The sequence below is a fragment of the Lampris incognitus genome, chromosome 2 (genome assembly GCF_029633865.1).
Source record: "Lampris incognitus isolate fLamInc1 chromosome 2, fLamInc1.hap2, whole genome shotgun sequence".
Taxonomy (NCBI): domain Eukaryota; kingdom Metazoa; phylum Chordata; class Actinopteri; order Lampriformes; family Lampridae; genus Lampris; species Lampris incognitus.
Window position 1 is genome coordinate 73,392,911 of NC_079212.1, and position 12,002 is coordinate 73,404,912.

General features: G+C 46.5%; 1 protein-coding gene across 2 annotated transcripts in view; it reads left to right on the forward strand.

The window, feature by feature from the left end:
• Positions 1 to 11,663, forward strand: part of dnase1l1 (deoxyribonuclease I-like 1) — a 261,133-nt gene extending 249,470 nt beyond the window's left edge. For both annotated transcript variants that reach the window (XM_056273738.1, XM_056273737.1), the window contains exons 5-9: positions 7,830 to 7,942; positions 8,113 to 8,225; positions 10,266 to 10,423; positions 11,113 to 11,209; positions 11,332 to 11,663. In XM_056273738.1, the coding sequence (XP_056129713.1) occupies positions 7,830 to 7,942; positions 8,113 to 8,225; positions 10,266 to 10,423; positions 11,113 to 11,209; positions 11,332 to 11,493 (643 nt within the window). In that variant the 3' untranslated portion in view covers positions 11,494 to 11,663. The remainder of the gene's footprint in view (positions 1 to 7,829; positions 7,943 to 8,112; positions 8,226 to 10,265; positions 10,424 to 11,112; positions 11,210 to 11,331) is intronic.
• The last annotated feature ends 339 nt before the right edge of the window (positions 11,664 to 12,002 follow it).

The following is a 12,002-nucleotide window of genomic DNA, read 5'->3' on the forward strand; positions in this document are numbered from 1 at the left end:
AAAAAGGGTTCTAAGTTCCCCGGTTTGTTCCTCGATTGGCAATAGCGGGGAATATAGGACCCTTTATTTGGAAAAAGGTCCTATGTTCCCCTGGAAACAGCGGGGAATATAGGACCCTTTTTCCAAAAGAGGGTCCTATGTTCCCCGGTGTCTATTGCAACGGGGATTATAGGACCTTTTTAGGGGAAAACGGGGAATATGGGACCCTTTTTTTTCGAAAGGGTCGGGGAACATAGGACCCGGGGAATATAGGACCCGGGGACTATAGGCACGGCCCCGTTGGCCTAATTGGATGCGAGGTTTTGAAAGATTCCGCATAGCAGCAGGACTAAATGCAAAGAGTCAAGAGTATTAAGCTAACTCGCTAGTTTACACACTATGGGAGACATGGCGGAGGACGTTCTGAACACGTCAGCACTGACGGATGAGGACAAGAAAAAGTAGGACCAAGTAAAGCAAGCATTCGATAAACATTTCATATGCAAGCAAAATGTGATCTAGGAAAGAGCTAAATTCAACCAACGTAGCCAGGAGCCTGGTGAAACGGTTGAAGCGTTTATTACTGCTGTGCATCAACTGGCTGAGCATTGTCAGTATGGAATTCTCCAAGACGAGATGATCAGAGACCGCCTTGTCGTGGGTACCAGAGACCATGGACTTGCAGAGAAGTTACAGCTAGATTCTGAGTTGACTCTCGCAAAAGCTATCACAAAAATCCGCCAAAGTGAGGAAATTAAAAAGCAACAGCCTGCATTGAGACAGAGTAGCACAGATGGCACAGATGCAAACATGGATGCAGTTAGATTCAAGTTCAAACAGAAATACTCGGAAATGTGGTTTTAAACCAAAGGAAAGAGTACAAAATAATGCAAATACTAAATGTGGCAGATGTGGGAAGACACATGAAAATTCATTCAATGCATGTCCCGCGCGCACTGCTGAGTGCAAGAAATGTAAGAAAAGGGGGCACTTTGCCGCCGTTTGTAAAACGAAAACGAGAGTGCAAGAAATTAAGGAAAAGTACTTGGATGAAAACGTAGAGACGTTGTTCCTGGGCACAGTGAATTGTACAAAATCCAACACATTCTGGCAGAAATCGGTTGCAGCGAATGGTCAGCAGATGACGTTCAAGTTGGACACGGGCGCTGGACATGGAAAGCTGCTACTTGTAGTGATATAATGCTATATGTATCCACTAGAACTACACTAGGTGTTATGTACTACCCGGACTGTTATTATGGTTACACCACTACCATGTATGGTTATTACGTCTGCCGACTGAGCCACGATTAAATCTGAGTCATATAACCCGGTGTGGTCATTGATCCTCGACCAATACTACCCCAAGTATTACTTCATGGTGGCAGCGGTGGGATACTCTCTATGAAGAATGAAGATAGACTGATAAAATTGTCCGTGGATAATTTCTGTCATCATTCAAGCAAGAGTGCGCAGGAGCTGAGCTAGCCGCAAAGCTAACTAGCTAGCTAGCAACAGGAGACATCATGGCATCCCATCTACCGACGATGAATTGGTCAGACCCGGACCTGGGTGAGGCAATTTCACTGTAGAAACAGAAAATGACGCTGTATTTAGAAGATTAAGAAATAAATGGCGCAGCTAAACAAGCTAGGAAAATATGTCGTGGAATCGGAGATGAAGGATTAAAAAGACTGAACGCCAGTGGTCTCACCGATGATGAAAAGAAAAAGCCTGCCAAGCTATGGGACTTCTTTGAAAAACAGCTTTCCATATCTTGTGCGTACCCAAAAGCTTAATGCCAGCCTTAGGAGATGCCCACACAAGATTCCTACTGTGGAGGAACTGAACCCGAAGTTTGCAAATGCAAAAATATTTAGCAAACTTGATGCAAAAGCTGGATATTGGTCAATACACCTAGAGGAAGAGTCACAACTGCTAACCACATTCCCAACTCCATTTGGTAGATACTGCTGGAAACGTTTTCCATTTGGTCTCAGTGTCTCTCAAGATCTCTTCCAGGCAAAGATGGACCAAATCCTGGAGGGGCTCGACGGTGTCGTCAGCATAGCCGATGATATCGCAGTCTACGGAGCAAGCGAAGAGGAGCATGACAGGAACCTGACCAACCTGATGGAGAGAGCAGCCAAGACAGGTATTGTGTTCAACAGTGACAAGTGCACAATCAAACAGACAAGCATCTCATTCTTTGGCAACCTGTACACAGACAAAGGTATCAAACCTGACCCAGCCAAAATCAGGGACATCCAGAAAATGCCGACACCATCACCAGCAGAACTGATCTTAGGAAGGCAAGTCACCACCCTGCTGCCGAGGCGAGGGGACCCAGGCAAGGAGGAAAACCGACTCCACCTGGAGCAGAGAACAGCAAACATGAAGGAACATCATGACCGCAGCAGCGGCAGAGAACTACCTCCACTCGGTCCCGGACAGCACGTATCTGTCCTAAACAAGGAAAAAGGGACTTGGTATCCAGCCACCGTCGTACAAAAGTGCGATGAGCCAAGGAGCTACATTGTGCAAACATCAAATGGAATAAACTCAGACGTGGCAGGAGCCACCTGCGGGAAATTCACCACCCCCATGCACTGAGGAGCGCAAGAACCCGCTTCACAGAACCTCAACAGGACACTCATGCAGCTGGAACCTCTTCCAGCCAAACCTGTGAAACACACAAGACAGTACGCACAAGATATGGAAGAGCTGTTTCCAAACCAGCTCACTACAAGGACTATGAGTAGAGACAATCACACACAAAAGGAGGGCTCTGAATATGTTTATTGTTTTTTGAGATGGACAATTCTGAGTGTGTTGTCTAAAAAAAAAAAAAAAAAAAGAGAAGGCAACCTCTGTGTCATGACTGTACAATGCTGATCAATGATTGTACCACACTGGAATTGTGTGATATGTTGGTTTATATAACCGAATGTTCTAGAGTATTTTGATACTGTAAAAATTGAAAACTAAACAGGGGGGATGTAGTGATATAATGCCATATATATCCACTGGAACTACACTAGGTGTTATGTACTACCCGGACTGTTATATGGTTACACCACTACCATGTATGGTTATTACGTCTGCCTACTGAGCCACGATTAAACCTGAGTCCTATAACCTGGTGTGGTAATTGATCCTCGACCAATACTACCCCAAGTATTACTTCACTACTGTCAACCAAAAGACTGTGTGGACCAAGTAACTCTCCCATAGAAGTGAAGGGACATTTTACTGTGGATATTAGTCACAATGGAATTGTAGTGAAGCAGCGAGTGCATGTTGTGCCAGGGTTAGTGACTCCTTTGCTTGGCTTACCAGCGATACAAGACCTCTGCCTGCTCAGCCCTGTGCAAGCTATCACAGCAGCTGAGGCAAGCTACAAAGAACAACATCCCAGAGTTTTCACAGGCTTAGGTAAGCTAGAGGGAGAATACAAAATTAAATTAAGAGAAAATGCCCCTCCCTTTGCCCTCGCTGTGCCACGCCATGTGCCATTGCCCTTAAGAGGAAAAGTTCAAGATGAGTTAAAAAGGATGGAGGAAATGGGCGTTATTTCTCCCATAGAGGACGCTACAGAGTGGTGCTCAGGAATGGTCGTAGTACCAAAACCTAATGGAAAAAATAGAATATGTGTCGACGGTTGACCTAACCCACCTGAACGAAAATGTGTGCAGGGAGCGACATATTCTTCCAGCTGTTGATGAGACGCTAGCTAAGCTAGCTGGAGCTAGGATTTTTTCCAAACTGGATTCCACTGCCGGTTTTTGGCAGGTGCCTTTGCACAAAGATTCAGCCCCACTCACCACCTTCATCACACCATTTGGCCGTTATTGTTTTAATCGGCTTCCCTTTGGAATATCATCCGTGTCAGAACACTTTCAGAAGCATTTAATGCAGATGCTTGATGGCCTAGAAGGAACGTTGGGTCATGCGGATGACATCCTGGTGTTCGGTGCAACACCCAAAGAGCATGAAGACAGGGTGCATCAAGTGTTGCAAAGACACTTGATTCTCGGACACGTTGTCAGTTCAGAGGACATACAAGCAGATCCTGAGAAGATTAGGGCAATTAGAGAGATGCCACCACCCAAAGATGTGGCTGACGTAAAACGCTTCATGTGGATGGTCAACTATGTGGGGAAATTCTCTCCTAACATCGTAGAGCTCACTGGGCCAATCAGAGAACTCCTGAAAGCAGAAAACATGTGGATGTGGGGAGTAGCGCAGCAGTGTGCCTTTGAAAAGGTGAAAAACGAGCTAAGCTCATCTACTGTCCTTGCCCAGTCCAGCCCAGAGAAACTGACCAGGGTGTCAGCAGACGGATCATCTTACGGATTAGGAGGGGTCTTATCTCAGCTTCACGAACCTGGAGACTGGAGGCCAGTGGCTTTCATATCTCGCAGCATGACTGAAACAGAGCGCAGATATGCCCAAATTGAAAAGGAGGCCCTTGCTGTCACCTGGGCTTGCGAAAGATTTCCGACCTACCTCCTGGGCCTACACTTTGTGATGCGAACCGACTACAAACCGTTAATCAGTCTTCTCAGCTCAAGGCCGCTGGATGACGTCCCGCCTCATATAATACGCTTCAGATTGAGACTTCTGCGTTTTTCCTACTCAATCGTACATGTATCAGGAAAAAATCTTATTGCAGCTGACGCTCTATCAAGAGCTTCACTCCAGCGTACTGCAACAGAGGAAGACCTTGCACTTCAGAACGACGTCACAGCTCAAATCAATGAGGTCATTCAGCAACTCCCGGCCTCACCTGAGAAGTTGCTACAAATAAGAAGAGCACAAGAAGAAGATCCAGTGTGTAAGCAGCCGTCGTCCCTGATCCACACAGGATGGGAAAGAAGCAGTTCTGCGCCACACTTAAAGCCTTTCTGGCAATACAGAAACGACCTGTTGATGGTGGATGGCCTGTTGATGAAAGGAAAGAGAATACTGATTCCAGCAAGCATGCAACGGGACATCTTGGACAAAATTCACCAGGGTCACCAGGGAATGGTGAAATGCATGACCAGGGCCCATGAAGCAGTGTGGTGGCCTGGGCTGACAAAACAGATCAGAGAGAAGGTACGTCAGTGTGAAATTTGTGCTAAAGAGATTCAAAATACCACAGAACCTCTGATGACCACACCCTTGCCATCACGCCCATGGGAACGGCTAGCAGCTGACTCATTTGAGTGGAAGAAGGGTCAGTATTTAGTAGTCATTGATTACTATTCAAGATACATTGAGGTTGCCAATTTAACATGCACTTCAGCAACAGCTGTGATTGTGAAAATAAAAGTCATCTTTAGCCGCCACAGGGTGCCGGATACACTCGTCACAGAAAACGGACCGCAGTTTGCTGCTGCAGAGTTCACAGATTTTGCTAAAGATTATAACTTTCAACATGGTACCAGTAGCCCCCATTACCTGCAAAACAATAGGGAAGCTGAACGTGCAGTAAAGACTGTGCAATTCTTGTTGCAGAAGAGTGAGGACCCTCACAAAGCGCTTATGGCGTACAGAGCAACTCCTCTTGCCCATGGAATATCACCGGCACAACTCCTGATGGGGCGCAACATCCAAACACCCCTTCTGGTGTGTCCACGCACTCTCAAACCAGCATGGCCAGACTTGAGAGATTTCGAGTTGAAAGACCAGGAGCTTAAAAGACAACAGGCTGAAGGATACAACAGACGACATAGAGCACGGGAGACACCACCACTCCAACCAGGTCAGAGAGTTTGGATACGGAATATTCCACACACAGGAGTCGTCTCTGAATCAGCAGGGAGACCACGTTCATACGTGATCCAAACCTCAACAGGCAGTCTCCGAAGAATCCGTTCTCATTTGAGAGTAGTGCCTTCACCGTCTGGAAGCCAGCCGGACTCTGGACTACACACCAGAGTTGGCAGGGCAGTCAAGCCTGTTAAAAGACTGAATTTGTAGTTTAGTGTTGTGAGTATACACGGAGCAGAATAACCTCCATACCACAACATAGAGGATCAGGTAGTCTACCCTACCTCTCAGTTAGGTTATATACTTGTCTTGATATGTTCATAGGTCAAAAAAAAAAGGAAAATTAGATGTGAAATGTGTGTCTAGATATGAGGTGTGAAATGTGTGTCTAGATATGAGATGTGAAATGTGTGTCTAGATATGAGGTGTGAAATGTGACGTTCATTTGACCAGTTTACATATGCTCACGTTTACAGAGATGTTTAAGGTGACAGCTGTTCCCCTGCCTTGTTGGTAAAATCAGCATTAGGCTTTATTAACATATGATTTAATTTTTCTGTAAAGATCCTGAAAGTATCAGTTTAAAAGGGGAATATTTAGTGAGCAGGTTTTGATATGTAATGCGCACGTATGCGCGAGTGTTGAGACTTGAAGATATGCCTAGTAAAAGGTCAACGTTATACCTTGGTTTCCGGTCCATTCATTATTAATATAAGTACTATAAAGTACAAGACACCATCTTCCCAAGCGGAAGGTTGCTCTTTAATAGACACTTCTCAATTTGCATCAACAGTAAATTCAAGTTATGTAGGCAGCAAAGGTTCAATTGCGTTTGCTTTCTCTATACACTGATGATCCAAAACAGTATGACCACTCACAGGTGAACTGAATAACGTTGATCATCTCCATACAAGGGCACATGTCAAGGGTATAGTAAGCAAACAATCAGTTCTCGTAGTAAACGTGTTGGATGCAGGAGAAATGGGCAGGAGTAAAGACCTGAGCAACTTTGACGTGGGCCAAATAGTTATGGCCAGACGACTGGGTCAGAGCTTCTCTGAAACGGCAAGGCTTTTGGGGTGCACCCGTTCAGCAATGGTGAGTACCGACAGTGGTCCGAGGAGGGACAAACTATAAACTGGCGACAGGGTGTTGGATGCCGAAGGCTCACCAATGCACGAGGGCAACGGGAGACTATCCTGTCTGGTGCAAACCGACAAAAGGTCTACTGTGGCACAAGTCACATAATATTTTAATGATGGTTATGGGAGGAATGTGTCACAAAACATAGTGCATCACAACCCACTGCGTACTGGGCTGTGTAGCCACAGACCAGTCAAGAGCGCCCATGACGACCCCTGTCCACCGTTGAAAGCCCCCACGATGGGAACGTGAGTGTCGGAACTGGACGTTGGAGCAGTGGAAGAAGGTCGCCTGGTCTGATGAGTCCCGTTTTCTTTTAGATCATGTGGTTGGCTGTGTACGCCGTTTACCCGGGGAAGTGATGGCATCAGGATGCACGGTGGGAAGACGACAAGCCGGTGGAGGGAGTGTGATACTTTGGACATTGTTCTGCCGGGAAACCCTGGGTCTAGCCATTAATGTGGATGTCAATTTGACACATCCCACCTACCTAAACATCATTGCAAACATTGTACACACCCCTTCATGGCAATGGTATTCCCTGATGGAAGTGACCTCTTTCAGCAGGATAATGCGCCCTGCCACACTGCACACATTATTCAGGAATGATTTGAAGAACATGGTGAAGCTTTCAAGGTCTTGCCCTGGCCTCCAAATTATCCAGATGTCAATTAGATAGAGCATCGATGGGATCTGCTGGATCGACAAGTCCGATCCATGGCAGTTCCACATCGCAACTTACAGGACTTGAAGGATCTGCTGCTAATGTTTTGGTGCCAGATACAACAGGACACCTTCGGGGGTCTTGTAGAGTCCATGCCTCGGCAGGTTGGTGCTGTTTTTGCGGCACACGGAGGACCAACAGCATATTAGGCAGGTTATTATAATGTTTTGCTTATCAGCGTATGTAGCAAAACTAAGATGTATTTGTACATCTTTCCTGTGTCCAGAACTGGAACAGTGACCGTGACAGGCCAGTACCAGTACCCAGATACACGCCCAGGGGATGTTGATGCTTTCTCCAGAGAGCCTTTCGTCATCCGCCTCAAAGCCCCCAAGACAGGTGAATTCCCTGACATGGGTGACGACTATAGAAACACATAGAAATCATGTGTTGGAAGTGTGGAGCTATTGCAACTTCTCCCTGCATCCCTACACCCATTTGCCTGTCCGTATGTCAACTCATCTCTCTATTGCTCTCTCTCTCCCCCCCTCCCCTCTCCCTCTGTTCAGCCATAAAGGAGTTTGTACTGATTCCCCAGCATACCACCCCAACAAACAGCACTAAGGAGATCGACAGTCTTTATGATGTCTTCACTGACATCAAGGCGATGTGGAAAACTGAGGTAAGAGCATGGATATGTGATAGTAGAACTGGATACGGCGCTGCCGCTCAGCCTTGCAGTCATTTTTTCCAGTGGTCACTCGCGGTATTGCAGCGACAAAATCCCCTGCAGCCCAAAAAGCATTTTACCCATAGACCACCATTGTAAAAGAGACGCCTGTAAAACTGTTGACTGGACACCTGCAGCTATAATCATGGTCAATTATTGCTCTTTGTATTGTATATTTTTAAGCCGTGGGGTTTTTATTTTTTATTTTTTTTCCGAAGCCCAGAAATTTTTTCTTTTTTGTTGTTGTTTTGTTTCCTGCATGACGGCACGGCTGTGAACGAGCCATTCTCATAGACTAGACCCTCGAGGCTTGATGGGCAAGGCTGGATTATGGATCGGGCATGCGGGCGAGTGCCCCGGGGCCCCGGACTACGAGGGGCCCCAAAAGGTCAGGAGTATTGTGTTCGTGTATAGTAGGGATCCCCAATCATACCCTACAAGGGACGTTTGTTCCAACCCTGCATCGCGATGCAGGGCCCAAGCTAGTTTCTGTTGATGCAGGGCCCCAATCTACAAAGTCTCTACTGGTGCGGGGCCCCAAGCTACAGTCTCTACTGATGTGGGGCCCCAAGCTACAGTCTCTACTGATGCAGGGCCCCAATCTACAAAGTCTCTATTTGCGGGCCCCAAGCTACAGTCTCTACTGATGCAAGGCCCCAAGCTACAAAGTCTCTATTGATGCGGGGCCCCAAACTACAGTCTCTACTGATGCAGGGCCCCAAGCTACAAAATCTCTATTGATGCGGGGTCCCCAAGCTACAGTTTCTATTGATGCGGGGTCCAAGCTACAAAGTCTCTATTGATGTGGGGCCCCAAGCTACAGTTTCTATTGATGCGTGGTCCAAGCTACAAAGTCTCTATTGATGTGGGGCCCAAAGCTACAGTCTCTACTGATGCAGGGCCCGAAGCTACAAAGTCTCTATTGATGTGGGGGCCCCAAGCTACAGTTTTCTATTGAAGCGGGGTCCAAGCTACAAAGTTTCTATTGATGCAGGCACCCAAGCTACAGTCTCTACTGATGCAGGGCCCCAATCTACAAATTCTCTACAAAGTCTTTTGTGATTCAAAATTGTGTTGTACTTTGTAGTCGCCATCCGAATCCCACGCAGCTTGGCATAGCGTCGACTACCATGTTGGGTATTTGCAATAGTTTTACATTTAAGAATGTTTAGTATTGTTTGTGTAACCTACCTGATGGGGCGGGGGGGCAATGGACGTGCATGCCCCGGGGCCCCCAGTGGGTTAATCTGGCCATGATGATGGGAGTAACACCACTGTGCATATTCAGTGGGCCCCATGTAACTGGAAGTAAGCTGGAACCCAGAAACTTTTTTTGGCATATGCGCCAGATGAGCAATTCTCATAGGAACGAACAGGTACCATTTTTAGATCCGGCACCCAGTTCTACTATAATACATCCATGGGTAAGAGAAGGGATGTGCAAAGTAGCCATAGCACACCATGAATCAACGTAATCAGTAATTACTACTACTACTACTTCCGGCTGCTCCCGTTAGGGGTCGCCACACCGGATCATCCATGTCCATCTCTTCCTGTCCTCTGCATCTTCCTCTGTCACACCAGCCACCTGCATGTCCTCCTTCACCACATCCATAAACCCCCTCTTTGGTCTTCCTCTTCTCCTCTTCCCTGGCAACTCCATATTCAGCATCCTTCTCCCAATATACCCAGCATCTCTCCTCCACACATGTCCAAAGTCCAAACCATCTCAGCCTTGCCTCTCTTGCTCTGTCTCCAAATCGTCCAACCCGAGCTGTCCCTCTAATATACTCGCTCCTAATCCTGTCCTTCTTCGTCACTCCCAATGAAGATCTTATCATGTCATCATGTAATCAGCAATGTAACCAGTAATAATGATGATAATAATAATTATAAAAATTACAGTGTACTTCTCAAGAACGTTTTGCAACAAAGAAATTAGTCAGACGTGTTGAAGTGTATGCATGTGCGTGTACTTGCCTCCATTTGTAGGACATAATGTTCCTGGGTGATTTCAATGCTGACTGTGGCTACCTACCCAAGAAAAACAGAAAGAATGTCCGCTTGCTCAGTAGTTCTTCCTTCGTTTGGATGATTTCCGACAAGACAGACACAACAGTGCGGGAATCTACCACCTGTGCATATGACAGGTAGTGTCACTTATTCTATAACTAACACAGCTACAGATGAACTATGGCCTGTAGAAATTCTATTTGCTATCCATTGGGCCTGGAACAGCCTACTGATACTTCGCACTTCTTACTTCCATTTTAACTCAGTTCGGGTATTTTTGGCTGTAGTACCAGTATAAGTTATATAGGAAGGAATACAGGAATATAAAATTCGAGACTGTCCTCCGCCAAAAACGACCCCATAGGTCGTTTGTAAAAGCAGGTTATTACGACCTATAGTTACGTTTTAAAGTTAAGCGACCTCTAGCGGTCGTACTGCCAATAGCAATCTTAGTTACTATACTAGACGGCGAAACAACACAAACACGCACTGACTACATATTCTGTTGTTCTCACGTTGTTTTTATCTCTATTTACTGGCGACTTACCTTTATTAGCCTGTCTATGAGGCGTTGTAAAAAGGATGTCAACAAGTCGATAAAAACCCACAATGCACAGAGGCGAAAATTATCTGTGGCATATCTCCTGCCGCCGGTAGGGGTGCTAATTTAGGAAACGCTCCTGTGGGCGGTATTAGAGGGTATACGACCTATGTGGTCGTATGGGTTATAGAATATAAAATACAAAAGGGGTACTGCTATTGGAAACATCATACTAGCAACAGTAAGCTGAACTACTATATTTTGTGTCGACCCTGTGTGTAATAGGATCGTCGTGCACGGGGAATCGTTTGTGCGAGCCATTGTGCCATTATCAGCCAGACCGTTTAACTTTCAGAAGGAATACCGCCTAACGGAGCAGCAGGTAACCCCCACAACACCCCCACAACACTGCGTTTGTGGCTGCACGCATATGCCCATACTGAGGGAATGTCCCAAAAAGAAAACTCTAGTTAACCACATGGTTTCTACGGTGTATCTGCACAGGCACTGGACATCAGTGACCACTACCCTGTGGAGGTCCTGCTGAAGGCAGGCTCACCCAGGCAACAGCCAGGCTCCTACATGCTCCTCCTCGTCCTCCTCCTCCTCCTCGTCGTCCTCCTCCCCCTCCCGAGGCTCTTCCCGTGTTTATTCACGTGCAGCTGAGCCAAGATTCAGTCCATGTGTGTACCCGAACCTGAACCCCAGTACTTCTTGTTGTTCACGTCAGGGTGGTCTAACTGGGACGTGCGGAATCAGTATGTGATGTGAAGTTGTTGTTTTATCCTGTAAATACTGCTGGTAGAAATGAGTTTTTAATAAATGTAAGAAATGTGTTGAGAGTTCAGTGTTCACAGATTATTCAAATAAAGACCTTTTCAGATACAGCAGCGGCTTTATGACGCAGAGAATTACAGGGATGCAAGCAAGCTGCTTCTTGGCGAATGTCGGTTCACGTCAATTTGGGACACTTGTGAGAATCATCCAACTCCGAAGATTTTGTTGTTGTTTTTTTTTTTGAGGGGTGGGGGGGGTGAGGTGTGACGGACTAATCTCCTTAACGATTCCCACATGCGGGAGGAAACCGGAGCACCTCGAGGAAACCCACGCAGACACGGGGAGACATGCAAACTCAACACACAAAGGACCTGGGACAGCCTAGGGTTCGAACCCAG